General features: G+C 39.9%; 1 protein-coding gene across 1 annotated transcript in view; it reads right to left on the reverse strand.

The window, feature by feature from the left end:
- Positions 1-8,977: 8,977 nt before the first annotated feature.
- Positions 8,978-15,996, reverse strand: part of LOC114453912 (kinesin-1 heavy chain-like) — a 49,714-nt gene continuing 42,695 nt past the window's right edge. Inside the window, exons 23-26 of the mRNA XM_028433896.1 lie at positions 12,088-12,192; positions 11,753-11,969; positions 9,100-9,237; positions 8,978-9,008 (exon numbers count right to left, since the gene is read on the reverse strand). Of these exons, the coding sequence (XP_028289697.1) occupies positions 9,149-9,237; positions 11,753-11,969; positions 12,088-12,192 (411 nt within the window). The 3' untranslated portion in view covers positions 8,978-9,008; positions 9,100-9,148. The remainder of the gene's footprint in view (positions 9,009-9,099; positions 9,238-11,752; positions 11,970-12,087; positions 12,193-15,996) is intronic.

Here is a 15,996-nt window from a genome sequence, read left to right on the forward strand (position 1 = left end):
TTAGAAACAAGGTTTAAAGTGTTTTATTTTGGTGCTTATCATCATTTTTTGCAGTTAGTTTTAGTTAACTTCCGGTTTAAAAATGTAATGCTTTTATTTTGAAATCATCACTTCCTGTTTGCCGTTTTATGCTTGAGGTAGCTTGATGGTGATGGAAACACACGGAGAAGTGTGAGAAAACGACACGGAGCGGTTTTAAAAGTGTTTTTATGTTTAGTTACCCCCTTGAAGAGGCACAAGGTACGTTTAAAATGTTTGATAATGTTGCATCAATGTTTGGTGTGTCCAGAGTTGTACTTTTGTTGGGTTCTGTGATGTTTGTTTGAACTTATGCACGTGTAGGATTTTATGCAGAGATGTAAGAGCTTAGCGTTTAGCTTATACTTTGTTTTTATATATTTCAGCTCTTACGGTGAATTTGAGGTTTCCTGTCAATAAACCTGTTTCATCAGTAAAGTCTCAACCTTCATTCGGGGGGGTATGCTACAAGAGTACACATGCCAGTACAGTGCAATGTCAGTAGAACGCAAAAAATAAATGTGTCCATACAAAGCCTACACTGGACAGATACAAAAGTGTGGCTAGAAAACCTCCCTAAAAAAGAATGTCTTTAGTTGATTTTTAAAATCACTCACTGAGTCCAGCATGCGCAGAATGTATGGCAGATCGTTCCAGAGGCGAGGAGCTACCCCCTTAAACAATCAACCTCCTCGGGTTTTAAAGCGAGTGCGGGGAATCGGCAACAGGTTCTGAGAAGAGGACCTTAAGGTCCTATTAGAAACATAGGACTGGATCAGTCCCTTAATGCAGTGTTTCCCAAACTTTTTTTCTGGGGACCCACATTTTAAAGTCGATAAATCCTTGTGACCCAATAAACATTAGGCCCATATAGTTCATATATCACAAAGAGAATTTATTCATTAACAAAATATTTATGACTATTTTTAAGGTCAGTTAAGCTATTTAAAAGAAATACAGATATTTGACAAAGCACAATTCTTTTTATTTACCTATTGTTGACAATAAGTAAAATGCAGGTCAAATGAGAAAGGAAGAGTTGACAGGGCATCTCATTGTTTTCATATTCTCATCATTACAGTGTACACAATTTATACTTAATGAGACAAAGTGCAAAATAGGGCAGTTAATAATTTATTTTTTTTCTTATCATCAATAAAACCAGACAGAATCAATGCATGCCTTTCATATAACATTCAATGCTTTGCACAACTACCAGAATAATATGAACATTAAGTTAAATCAAAAACATGTTTCTTACTGAAATATTTTTTGAGAACTTTTTTATGCACCCACTGTAACCATATTTACTCAAGTAAGATCATTTGAGGCAAAATACATGCATTCAGGAATGGTTAACAGGGCATCTCACTGTGTTTATAATATACACATTTTATAAAGTGCACAATATGACAGGCTATCATTTTTTCCCCTCAAAACAAAAATATCTATGTAACAATAGTAATATGACCCTTCAGAGCCATCAAAAACATGCCTTTTTAATTTTTTTTAAAATGTTGGTCAGGCAGAAGAAGAGTAATGTGTAAGTGCACCAGTCCTTATCATCATTGTTTCATCAAATCAAGGCAGTTTACCTGGATAATGGGAGAGATGGGCCTGCTTGTTTTTTAGAATTACATCCCAGTTTGGCGTACATGAGGAGAGTGCAACACGCATATCAGGTGCAGCATTCAGTCTATTCCTGTATTTTGTCTTTATTTTTGTGAGAACAGAGAACCCAGCCTCACATTTGTATGTAGTTGTAAAAGGAATAAGCAACAGTATGCTTGCCTTACTTAAGACAGGGTATTCAGATGAAATGCTTACCCAAAATGATGATAATGTCATGGATTCATGTCTTCTTTTAAGTGTCTGGCCACTGCTCAGCTGTAACAGCTCGGTTTCTTCAGAAGCAGTTAGTCCAAGCTCCAGCAATGACTCTGGACTTTCAAAATCAAAGGGATGTTGGATCCACCTTTTATCATGCAAAATGTCATATCTGTCCTTAGGGAAATAGTGCTCAAAGTTATCAATGAGTGCAACTAGGTGTGCCACTATAAGCCCAGTCAGATGTTTCACTTGTGTGTCAGTGACATCATTATCCTCTATGTGCTTTAACACAGTAGGGAACATGTAGTGGCTGGGTTTTGGACTTCTGAATTGTGCAAGCCACAGCTTCAGAGACTTTTGAAAGGTGAGAATGTGTTTCCAGTTTTGAAAAACATCATCATTCTGTCCTTGCAGTTTCAAACATAGCTCATTGAGAGATGAAAAGATATCCGCCAGATATGACACTGTAAAAAGCCATTCTTCAGTGAACATCTCTGCAAGTGAAGACTTTTTCTCAAGGAGAAAAGCATGAATTTCATTTCTCAGTTCATATATTCTTGTGAGGCCTCTACCTTTGGAGAGCCAGCGCACTTCAGCATGAAACAGTAAATGGGTGTGGTCCGCCCCCATGCCGGCGCACAGCTGATCAAAAAGCCGACTGTTGAGCGCGCTTGCCTTTAATAAAGTTCACAACACGAATTACTTCTTTCAATGATTTGTCAAGCTCGGGGGGTATTCCTTTGCATGCCAAAGCCTGGCGGTGAATGAAACAGTGATTCCACACGATGTCTTCACCAGCTGCCTCCTTGATTCGCTGTTTCTGCCCGTCATGTTTGCAGCCCCGTCACTCGTTATACCTTTACAGTTGGCCCAGCTCAGCCCGCACTCTGTAACCACGTAGTTGCTCAGTACAGAAAATATCTGTTCACCTTTCGTTCCGTTAGGAATATTCAAGCAACATAATAAATCCTCCACAAATTCGGTTTCCCACACACACCTTACGTATACCAACAAAGTTGCGCAGTCCGAGACGTCGGTGCTTTCATCCAGATGGATTGAGCTGCCTTCAATCTTGTTATGAGCTGTTCCTCAAGGTTGTTTGAAATGTCATTTATCCTTCGGGAAACAGTGTTGTTACTCAGGGGGATGCATTTTAATCTTTGTGCGGTTTTTTCATCAGTAACTGTGCTAACCTATTGCGGCAGGCAGAATTATTTTTTCTGCAGCAGTATGGGGCTGCTTCTCTTTGGCCACGGTCAGAAACCATGTATGATGCTAGCTGGGCTTTGTCATTTAAAGTCACGTTTCTACGGAGAAGCTCAGCTGATGATTCAATCTCCTGTGCTTTCCTTTGAAAGAAATCCAGAGGTTTCTTTGCCAAGTCGAAGTGAAGTGTTTCCAAATGTCTTTTTAGTTTAGTTGGTTTTAAACTCTCATTTGCGAGTTTTTTGCTGCACATAACACAAATGGGTGGAGCTTCTTGGTTTGTTTTGGAATAATTAACAAAACCATATTTCAGGAAGTAGTCTTTATATGGCCTTGGTCTTGTTTTTCTTTTTTTATTTGGAGGCTGTTCTCCCAAATCCTCAAAAGTACTACCTGCTCCGGTGTCAGGTCGAAAGCAGCCACTGGTTCCGCTTTCCTCACATTCTTCATCATTATGGCGTCTTTCACTTGAAGTAGCTTTGCTAACATTAGCTACGATATGTTCTTTGGCTAAACCTGTCTTTGATTGCCATTGAAGGGTCGGTTTGGGTTTATTTTCAAGCTGGCTTTCCTCGGGGACGGTATTTTGGCTGTTGGCAGTGTTAGCCTGGTCTTTAGCTGGCTATTTCTTCTTAATTAGCCAAGCATCCATTTTTATGGCTGGTTGCTGACTCTTCAGGTGCAGTGCAGAGCGCAGAGCTCTGTCGCAGCTAAAGAACAAAAAAAAAAAAAAAAAGCAGAAGAAGAAAATGACGAGCTCCCTCGTGTGGCTAATAGATGAATAACACATATAAATTTTAATCAACAATGAAAAATAGTGCTCGACTTGGCGACCCATACAAAATCTCCCGCAACCCACTTGTGGGTCGGGACCCCGCCGTTGGGAATGACTGCCTTAATGTATTCACACCCAACACAGCATAACGTGGATGGCTGTTCATCATAGGAATGGGATCCACACAAGGTTCCTGCTGCTTAACAGAAGGTTTTCCTTGCCGCCATGATGAATTCATGTTGGGTGTGGGATACATATGTATGTGTATATACGTATATATGCATATGTCTATCCATAAAATGAAGAGTCTGTCCTTAAGACTGCTCTACTGTAAAGTGTCTCGAGATACCATTGGTTATGATTTGGCGCTATACAAAAAAAAGATTGATTGATTGATTGATTGATTGATTGATTGATTCAGGCGCCTGACCATGAAGAGCCCTGAACGTCAGTACCAGGATTTTAAAGTTAATCCTGTATATGACAGGGAGCCAATGTAAAGATTTTAAAATAGGAGTAATATGGGCTCTCCTGTGGGTGCGGGTCAGGAGCCGCGCAGCAGAGTTTTGGACTACTTGTAGACGAAGCCAGTCTCTGAGGTTCAGAGGACTTAAAAGAGCAGTACAACTGGAGGTCATCTGCATACAAGTGATAGGAGACCTCACTGAACTGCTGGATCAGCTCGCCAAGAGGGAGTAAATAAATTAAGAACAAAAGCAGCCCAAGGACCAAACCCTGGGGTACACTCCACTTAAAGTCTGCAGTTTCCGACATCATAGTGTTAGACGACAGAGAACGTTCTACCAGTCAGGTATGATCTGAATGGTAAATGGTAAATGGACTTGATTTTACATAGTGCTTTATCACCACACTGAAGCAGTCTCAAAGCGCTTTACATATCAGCGCATTCACCCATTCACTCTCACATTCACACACCAGTGGGAACCACTCTAACACAGAGCCTGACATACCAACCACATCGCGATTGACCATGTCAAACGCAAATGAAAACAGAATATTTACCAGAGTCGGCAGCCATCATGATGTCACTGGACACTTTCAGCAGGGCTGTTTCAGTGGAATGGAACTTTCTGAAACCAGACTGGAAAGTGTTGAAAATGTTGTTAGCCTCCAAAAACGATGTAAGTTCTGAAGTTCTGTTTGGTCCAAGCTAGGTTTTTTCAATTGAGGTTCCACAACAGCATGTTTAAGAGAACACGGGAACACACCAGCTGAAAGATAAATGTTAAACATTTTAGTGATCAATGGGTCGATTGATTCCGAAACATTAATAAAAAGTCTAGCTGGGATGACATCTAGACGACAGGATGATACTTTCATGCTTTTTATGGTAAATAGGACATCCACTTGAGAGACTGACTTAAAGGATGACCAACTATGAGGAGGAGGGTCAACACAGGCTTGATTGCAGGAAGGAGGAGAAGCAATATTCTCTTTTATTTTCCTAACCTTGTCAATAAAAAAGTTCAGAAACTCATAACAACCAGCCCTGTACTGTGCCGAAACAGCGGTAACAGCGGGTGAGACAATAGAACTGATTGTGTCAAAGAGCACTTTAGGATTTCTCTTATTTGATCAGCTGATAAAAGTAACTTGATCTAGCCTCCTCTAGTAGATTATTTAAGGAGGCAACAAGTTCCCTTAGAATAAGTCTATGGACCTCAAGCCTGGAGGAGTACCACAGGCACTCGATTTAACATGATCTCCCTAGGTTCACAATCTTGTCATTAATCCAAGGACAAAACTGTTGACGGGACACAGTATTAGATTTAAAAGGCACCACTTGATTCAGGATAGTAGTACAGTGCCTATTAAAACAACAACAATTCATCAGTTTCAGTGGAGCCATTAAAAACAGTGGTCAAAACTGTCACAGAATCTATCTGCTGTTGTCTCTGAAATGATCCTACTCTCTACTTTAACGGGTAGAGGGCGGGGCTCAGGATGAACCCCCATGTCAAAGAACACACCACTACGATCGCATAGGTGAACGTACTCAACACTCACGTTTTCCACCTTCAAATCAAGTTAGGTCCAAAGTATGACCTTTCAAGTGAGTGGGGCCTGAGACATGAATGAAGTTTAAAGATTCTGTCATAAACAAAAGGTCTGCTGCTGGGGTAGAAACATCATTATCAATGTGCAGGTTAAAATCCCCCAGAAATAAAACCTTTTCCAATCTTATGATAGATGTGAAAAAGTCAGTGAAATCAGATAAGAATGCAACAGCAGGGCCAGGGGGACGACAAATTAAAACACAATAAAACTAATTTGCAGAACCGAATTGCATCATGACTCAGAAGTTCTAAAGTTCTCTGTGCTCATCACTCTGCATGTGAACGCATCACTGTATACAGTGGCCCGACCACCGCCGTGGCGAGGGGGCGGAGCAGCCGCCTGGACACAATGCGTTCAGAAGAATGAATTCTCCATCCAAGGAAAAGGACCTGCAGGTTTTTCCTGGACAATAGTTCATTTAACAAAAATGCCTTATTTGCAATGGAGCGTGCGTTTAATAATCCAAAGTGCCTGGGCAAAGGAGAAGCAGGTTTTCTATCTGCGTGCTCTGAGATTGACCGCAGGTATCTTGTACGGTCACGTGACATCCAGCTGTAGCGACTGCTCAGATGATGCTCCGCCGAAGTAAACACAGAAGGCCAGAGCAGCGTTGTGGTCCAGGGATCACTTCCAACTTGGAACTGGACTGTTCCCTCGTAGGATGGAGACCCGCAGGGCGGAGGCAGGGCAGCACTGTTACTCACGTCCTGCTTCTGGAGCTACCTGTAGACTCGCACAGCCCGCGTGAAGCCAGACCGTCTCCATGCGGCTCGTCGGATTTGGACCTGAACACCAGCCCTGCAGCCTGTGGGTCTCGCCCTTTTTTTTGGGGTTGCCCGGGGGTTTCCCCGGCAACAAGTAATTCTGGGAATTGGGGGTGCACACGAACGGGGGCGGAAAAATGTTCCTGTAGCTGTCCCAGTCATTGAAGTCATCGCCGCATTGATATTGAAAAGAGAGCTGCAATCATATGTCCGTACAGCGACAGCACAATCGCTGGCCATCAGAAAAGATATGATGGTAGAGATTATTAGAAATGATGCAGGAAACGGACACTGTAGACATTGTAGCAGAGAGGCAGCGGCACAGCCAAACACAGGCACCCAGATCATCGGCATAGTCATAGATCTTCTAATAAGGACATTTCAAATGTTTTAGGCCACATCTGTAAAAACAGTGGAGGATCCCTTTAAGACACTTTGATGAAATACCCCTCTGGACTGGATTCCTCAACAGAAACACTAATGTTATGCAAACATCATTTCTGATTTAGTTTGGAAGTTAGAGCCATTAGAGCGCAATCAATAGCGATTATAGCCTTAAATGGATTTTCACAAATTAAATACTGTTGTCACATATCAGAAACCATGTTTATGTGAAAGTATGACATCTGTGGAACAAATTGCTCCCCCTTCAATGACCTCTTTAGGAGGTTATAATCAGAGACTTAACCTCATCGTTGTTTAATCATCCTCTTACTTATCTCTTTTGTCTCGAACGATTTCAAGTAAATGAGCGAAAGTTGTAGACAGAGGCTGCTCGGGGACTTTCTTGAGAAGTGGCAGGCATATTTGCAAACGCAATACCGGCTTTGCTCACGGCACAAGGTCCACGATTAAATATTGCATTGACTTCTTCCTCAGTAAGGCGATGTTTGACACGGTTAATTCCATGATTCTGACCAGCACACACATTGGCCAGCGAGTTAATGACATCTGCATTTTTAGAAAAATTGCAGACACAAGGTTTTGTGCAGCTTCACTCATTGTTAAAGAAGACGTAGGTCCGTGCGGAAAAATGACTTAAAAGATGGCGTCCAGGTTTTTTTTATGTATATATATATTTAGACTTTTCATTTATTCCATAGTTAGCATCAAGTGAGCTAACCCAACACCTCCAAGTCAGCCACTCACTTAACCATATGGTACAGAGTGCTTTAATCTTAACCAAGATGCTCTATACTGGACAGGAACCATGACAATGGCAGTGATTCCTAACAAGGGCTAGGCATACCTTAAAGGGTGAAATAGCAAAGGATCCATGGAACCATTTATCAAATTATTTTCAAGATAATAATAATTCTTTGACACGTGTCAAACCTTAAAAAAATAAGTAAGCCAAGCAAGTGGTGTCACCTTACTATAACTCTGAAGACGTGGTAAAAGGCAAAGCAATGATGATCCAATACCCCAAATGTAACATTAACATGTTACATGCTAGCAGGCGTTCTGTCCTGTCTGTGCACCGTCCTCACAAAATACAGCCAGATCAATTATTATTCTGTCAGAGGGAATGGTGTCACTAAAACTAATAAATAAACTTAATAAATTATATATGTTAGTGATAGGATCGCCCCACGGCCACTCTTGGATCTATGCTTGGCTACTAAAATAGGAACTCTGTGACAGACTTTAAAAAAATAGGTTTTATTTATTTGTGTAAGATAGTCAAATGCTGAGACATTGTTTGTTTACCATTCCATTTTTCTTCTTGGGTGGCCATGCCCCAAACAATGGGTTGGACTTCATGCAATTGGTCAATTTAGCAAAAACACGAGGATGCCAACCAATCCTCATGCGCCATCTGTGTGCTGTTAAACTGTGTGTCTATGTGTGAGTGTGTGTTATGAGAAAGCATTCTTAGCTGAAGAACACTTTTGAGATTGCAACCTAATGCAGATAATACAATGATATGACAATCATATGCTGACTCATATGTACTGTATCTAAGTCTAAGGCTAAGCAAAAACGTCAAAGCACAAACCCAACATTAGAAAGAGTTATAAAGTCCACATAGAAGCTGAAATAATATATACATGTGGTAAGATGGCAGTGGTAGAGAGTTTTTTGCTTTCAAACTCTAAATTTTAAACAGAAATGATGACTGTTGTTATAGCTATACAATAAGTGGAAGTGGAGGACTGAGAACCCACTAAAAAACTATGGTAAAGTGATGCATAATTTCTGTGTATGGCAGCATTTCTTTATATGACTGTCCAGCTTATGTTAAACCAATCTACAGTATATACACAATCATATTGTGATAGTGGAAGAAAACAGTTTTGTCTTTGGCTTCAGGTTTCAGTCAGAGGCGTCGGTAGCTGCAGGTGAAAAAGAAGAAGAAAAGTAATTACTGGTTTTATCCAACATTAGAATACAGGAAGCTACTAGTTTATATGGCTTGTATCTTACTTTGATGAAGCAAAGATTAGAATGGGACCTTGTATTCTTTTGTTGCCTGTTAAAGCTGGCTGCTCTGGATCAGATTAGACCTGTTGATGCTGAGGTTGATGGGAGCTCCGGGCAGCTGGCCTGGTCTGATAGGCTTAGCTGTGTTAGACAAAGACAGATAAATAAGTCCCTGGCAGGAGATTCGCCTTTATTTGTTGGACTAGGAATTAGATGAGAAGTTTGAAATCATTGGCCACGTTTACATGGGAGCTTTAATTTCTCTTTAAAGCGGAAAAAAAAAAAGTTAATTCCTCTTTAACCTGACCTTGTAAACACATAATTCCTAAGGCTAATTTTTTTCCGAATTAAAGTTAATTTCGAATTAGGTAGCTGGTTTATTCCATTTCTAATTCCGAATTAGATAATTTCTCTTTCTTGTAAACGCTTCACTTGGCTAATTCCGCTTTAAGTTAATTCTTGTCGTTCTGCGTTCAGCTACTATATTTACCAAGGAGCAACTATTTATTCCTTGTGATTGTTTTCCAGAGGTTTACTGGGCTTTTTACCGGTGATTAGTTCCTGTCTCTCTTCCGTTCCGCAGTCCAAACTGAAACTGTGTTATTGTCAAGCTGCTGCTTCAAAACTGCAATCAAAATAAAGTTGAAAACAGTTCACGTGTGGTGTTCTGTTACAGCCGACAGTTGTGTGTTTTTCCTGATAGACGTGATACGTCACGTTCTCCCCCAGTCCAATCAGAGCCTTCCCAACCCTCAGACCTAAAGCGGAATTATCTTATGCCAAACAAACCAGTTTGCCACGTAAACCTCGTTCAGGAATTACTATTTCCATGTAAACACAAAACAGAACACTTTAATTCCGCATGATTTAATTCGGAATAGATAATTCCGAATTAAAAAAACATCATGTAACCGTGGCCAATGTCAGTGAAATGTCATCTAAAAGTAGCTCAGAATATAAAATAAGAAGCATCTTTACACTGTTCTTGTGTTTTCTCAGATAGGCTCCAGCAACCCAATGCACAATAGAGCAAGCAACACTACCACTGTATATCCTATAGCTTAAAGTGTAAGTACACCCTAAAACCACTTTTTTTTTTGCTGAATACATATGGGTCATTCCATGTAATTTCAACACATTTTCAGGACATCCCATGCACTTAGGATAAAAAAAGTAAATTTATTCCTTAATAATTCAATTGACAAACTGTACATTTTTTGTTTGATTGGATAATACTCAAAATTGGGAAAACGTTTGTTGGGGTTTTGGGCTCTAACATGTTTGGGCCTTCAGTAAACAACTTTGCATATGACATAGCTTTGAGCTATGTACATACAGTTGACTGTTCATATCACTAATGATTAGTCACAATTGTGCAAGTACTCCCACTTAAAAAGATGAGAGAGGCCTGTAATTTTCATCATAATATACCTCAACTATGAGAGGCAAAGCCCCAAAACATCACTGCTCTAGAGGAGATCTGCATGGAGGAATGGGCCAAAATACTAGCAACAGTGTGTGAAAACTTACAGAAAATGTTTGACCTCCTTCATTGCCAACAAAGGGTACATTACAAAGTATTGAGATTAACTTTTGTTATTGACCAAATAATTATTTTCCACCATCATTTGCAAATAAATTAATTAAAAATCCTACAATGTGAATTTCTGGATTTTTTTTTTCTCATTTTGTCTCTCATAGTTGAGGTTTACCTAAGATGAAAAATACAGGCCTCTCTCATCTTTTTAAGTGGGAGAACTTGCATAATTGATGGTTGACTAAATACTTTTTTGCCCCACTGTATATGCATTGGCCCATAACTGCATGTGGGAATGTAAGAAAAAAAATCTGATCTCTTTTAATTTATATCACAAAAATTACTCTTTCTTGGAATCCAAAACGATTTTTCGTTATGCGAGTTCTTCATTTTTATTTTGGACCTAAACTTTGGGTTAATGCACCACTCGCGGATATTGAAAATCCTTTACATGAGGCCATTGTAGCTTGCCTTTGTGTCTTATAATAATTTATTGTGCAGAAATTATTATTATTATTATTTGTTTGACCGAAGTGCATGGGCCATTTGTGAAATGACATGGAATGACCCATATATGATCAGGTATGAAGTAGTGTAGTTTATTGACCCTAGTATATAAATTTACAGATTTTAATTGTAAAACGTCAGAGTGAATGCCCTCTATGGGTTTAACGCCAGCTATTGCAATTTAATTTTGCAATTGGCTGAGATTATATCAGTGAAATCTTTTTGGATCAGTGACATTAATAATAGTCACTGTATGCCCCGCCCCTCCAATTAAAGATGAAGGAGGGACTGGTTTCCTCCTCTCACATCCCTAGTCAGCATTGATTGACAGCTCCATGCAGAACTGTGCAGCGCTGTGGGGGCAGAGCTGCTGTGACTGGGCGTGTCTTAACTACTCTAGGAGCAATTCCCATAATTATGGCATTTTTAAAATTTCCCCCTAGTGGCAGGTCAGCAAAAATCTGGGGGTGTACATACTAAGGTTCTTTCTGCATTAAATTCAGTGAAACTTTCATTCATCATTAACATTTTCATAATCTTTCTGATCACACAGGAAGATCAGAAAGCACGTGTTGCTTCCTGTGTGATCAGTCCGCTGCTGTTTTCACACACCTATCTGTGCTGAGCCTCTCCTGCCCATGTTTTTGGGTTTGATCGCAGCATCTTTGATCCGCTCAACCTCCTGTTGGTACCGCTTTCGTTCACGGACTGCAGTTTCTTTGGCCTCTTTCAGGGAAGTTTCTAAGGCTATGACTCGCTCTGCAGTGGCTCGCAGGCGCTTCTCCATTTTAGGGATCTCACAGCGAAGATTAGCATTGTCTCGAACGAGCTAAAGGGAGTAAATCAGGTTAGAGGGACAGAGCCTAGACAAGCAGCTTTTAGCATTGAAACAGTATTGGTGAAAATTAGAAATATTACCACTATAATTAGTGTTGCACTTGCTTTACCTGTTTGTGCACTTTGGATAATTCCTCCAGGTTATTCTCCAGGATGGATATCTTTTCCTTCTGGGCAACGCTGACCTCAGAATCCTCCAAGTCTTTTCGAGAATTCTGTTCAAACACAAGAAATGTGCTAAATTTGGAGGGTGAGAACACAGATTGAAGGTCTCACTTTCAATTGAATTTAAACAACTAGTACAGTGCCCGTCGGAAGTATGTATTCATATAGTGGGAGCTTAAGTAAAGTTGTCAATTATGGCCAAATGAGTGTGTTTGAAGGTTGGATGTACAAAGAGGTGTACATACTCTGTACTCTGTAGTGTTATAAAGGGGTTTATTTGCAGGTGCAAAATAAAATAGCATACGCAATATCCCTGGTTTAAGGACATAAATGTGTTTGTTGTTTTTTTACCCATTTTTATGTTTTATTTTGTTTGGTGTATTTTTCTGTAATTAATGTTTTTTTGAGTCACTTTGTGTAATTGTGTATCTTCCTGTTGTGTTTTTGTGCATTTTTTGTATAATTATTGTTTTTTGTTGTCATTGTAGTGTGATTCTGGAGTCATTTTGTGTATTTTTTTGTGCATTTCTGTTGTCATTTTGGGTATTTCTTTGTATAAATATTTAGTTTTCTGTATTTTGAGTCATTTTAATTTTTTGTCGTTTGGTGTATTTTTCTGTAATGTATGTTTTTTGGAGTCATTATGTGTATTGTTGTCTTTTTCTTTCAGTTGTCTTTGTGTGCATTTTTTGTATAAATGTTTTTTTGTTGCCATTGTAGTGTGATTCTGGAGTCATTTTGTGTATTTTTGTATCTTGTTCATATGTTTATTCTGTTGTCGTTTTATGTACATTTTGTGTAAATATTTAGTTTTTTTGTTTTATTTTACTCATTTAGTATATTTTTATTATAAATACCTTATGTTTGGTGAGTGTGTGTGTTCCCGTGAAATGTTTGAGACGCTGATAACCAAACTCCATAGCCATTGTAGCGCCAAATAGAAAAACAACAAAACTACGCAAAACAAAACATAAAGCTCCAAAGTATTATCTACAATTCGGCTTTTTTCTTTTTAAACAAAAATCATTGTTTACCTTTGAACCGAGTGGTCTGCTTAGCGTTCATGCATGGCACAACAGGCAATCTGCAGTTTTCCAGATGGAGTATTGAACGGGTTGAGTTCAATATTAAACAATAGCTATTGTAGTGCCAATCAGAAAAATAACAAAACTGTGCAAAACAAAATGCAAAGCTCTAAACTACATGAGTGAGTAAGTAAATTAAAGTATTATCTAATTACACAGACAGTTATATGGTTTAAACAATGGGAAACGTGTCTGCAAAAGATTCACCAGTGACTGACAGTTTCAAATGATCTACTCAGAGAGCTCCGTGTGTGAGACGCTGACGATAACATGGCACAGAAGGAAGTGGAGTCTGTGACCCGCGATTTAAAAGAAGTTTGGATCACAAGAATGATTTTAAATAACCATGAAATATTAAATATAACCATGAAATATTAAATATAACCATGAAATATTAACTTAAATAACTTTTAGCAGTACATAAACGTTTTTAATATTGACCTTTTTTAAACAGAAAAAAACTGCGACACAGTGACGTCATGAACCCGGAACCGGAAGAAGAGCGCTCAATACAGTGCTCACTACCGAGAGTGCCGTCATCTTAAAATGAACGTTATGAACGTTTTGCAACACCCAATTACTCCAAAATAACGGATGCACACACTATGGTATTTGGAACCCGTTGATGAAGTTTCAGGTTGAAGTCATACCGTCTCGGGGAGATATTCGCTCCACAAACATACACACACATTCAATATAAATAATAAAAATACGGCAATCGATCTAAAAACCTTGCAACCTCCAGAACTGACTATATATATGAAAAAAATGGGAAGGTGAACTCTCAATCACCACGAACACCGATTTCTGGACAGAAATTTGTTGTAAAACTTTTAAGATGACACAAAACACAAATCTTCAGCTAATTCAATACAAGGTCCTCCACTGATCCCACATTACCCAACAGAAAAATGTATAAAATGGGCTTCTCCCCAACAGACATCTGCTCTCAGTGCACCCAGGGAACAGCTGATTCTTATTTACATGCCTAATGGCTTTGTTCCCCAGTTCAACAGTTTTAGTTTCTAATTACTGAAAAACTAGTCCTCCATTTTGGACTGCAGGATTCCTCTATCTCCAAATCTACGTCTGATAGGAGACCTGACTATGCTTGATCTTCCAGCAAACCAATCGCAATCCTTGCGGCACTCGCCATAGCAAAAAAAAAACAATATTAGTGAACTGGAAAGATAAAAAATCCTTAAACATAAACCAATGGCGAAATCTCCTCATAGAATTTATTTCCATGGAAAAGATGTCTGCTCTCAGAAAAAATAAAATAACCTGCTTTGAGGAGCGTTGGACTCCTTTTTTAATTGCAATACATCTTGATGTTTCGTTTTTAGCCTGATGATCTAGCCTGTAAGTGACTGCCAGCACCACTCTTTACTAACACTAACTGTAGACCTGGACCTCCATGGGCTTGTGGGGTGGCCTTGACCTGGGTGGCTTGGGTGGATTGCCGGGGTGTTTTGGGTGCCTCTGCATAGGCGTACGTCCCTTTCAGGTGCTCTCGTGGTCCCTGGGCTGTTTGATGTCGCTCTTTTGCCCCCTCCGTGCACATCTGGGTGGCCCTTGGGGCTGGGAGCCTGTGTTTTGGGGTTGGGGGTTGGGGTCGATGGCTGGATGCGCTGGGTGCTTGGCTCCTTGGAGCTTTCTCAGATGTGTGTGTGGCGGGCGGTGGCTGCTTCTCGGCCTGGGATCTCAGGGGCATCTGGGGGGCTGCTCGGCCGTGGGGGGTGGCCTGGGGCTCCTTGGTTCCCACTCTTTCTGCTGGCCTGGTTGCAACTGCGGGCCTGGGGCGGCTCCTGGGTTTGTAGTAGCGGTTTTTGCACATACACTGGTCTACTATGCACTGGCACGCCTTGGGATGTAGGATAAAACTCGTACTGGGCTTAACTTTAGACACGTTGATCCCAAATACCTGCTTGTGCTACCATGCTTTAGGTCTTAACCACTCACTCCTTCCTTCTGTCCACAGCCACCACTGTGCTAAGCTAAGCTTCACACTTGTCACCAGACTGGCTTGATTACACAACATGATAAGCACAGTATATTCTACTATAACTTGACATCTCATTCTCACTGTATAATAATCTATTCTTCCCCACCCTTTCTATTCCTGCCTTGAGTCTCTCCTCCCTGCTCCCTTCCCCCTCCCCCTCCACCTAGGTGTAACACCTTTTTACATCCTCCCTATAATAAAATGTTTCTTACCCTTCCTTAGGGAGGGCTGGTGGTGGTCACAATTAAGCAATAAAATAAATTAATTTATTTCATTGCAATAACAAAACATGCATTGCTGTCTCATATTGATTGCACTTGTAGTGTTGACCTTTGACAGCATGTGCAGACAAGTGAAAAATAAATAAATAAATAAAAAAACAAACATACATACACACATAGACCTTTCTTGCATTATACATAAGTGACTCAGCATAATTGTATCATATGCAGTATAAACAAAAATAAAAGTTAAGGTTAGTTGTTGGCCTGACATCAAATGATTCAATCCAAATACAATAGAAAAACCAAACCGTGTTTTTCTTGACCAGAATGGCTTGCAGTGGTAAGTTTAAAGCTAGTACTTATGTATTGCTATTTTTTATGTTCTCCCTGAATGTGTGTTTTATCCATGAATAGTTGTGTTTCCATTGCAGTTTTTTTGCAAAATCAAAGCGGTATATCTAAAATTTTGACAAAGTATAATAGTACTTTAAACGTGTTTCCATTGACAGTGGTTTTGGGAAGGAGCCTCTTGTGAATTCT

This window comes from Gouania willdenowi, chromosome 20, assembly GCF_900634775.1.
Source record: "Gouania willdenowi chromosome 20, fGouWil2.1, whole genome shotgun sequence".
NCBI classification, from domain to species: domain Eukaryota; kingdom Metazoa; phylum Chordata; class Actinopteri; order Blenniiformes; family Gobiesocidae; genus Gouania; species Gouania willdenowi.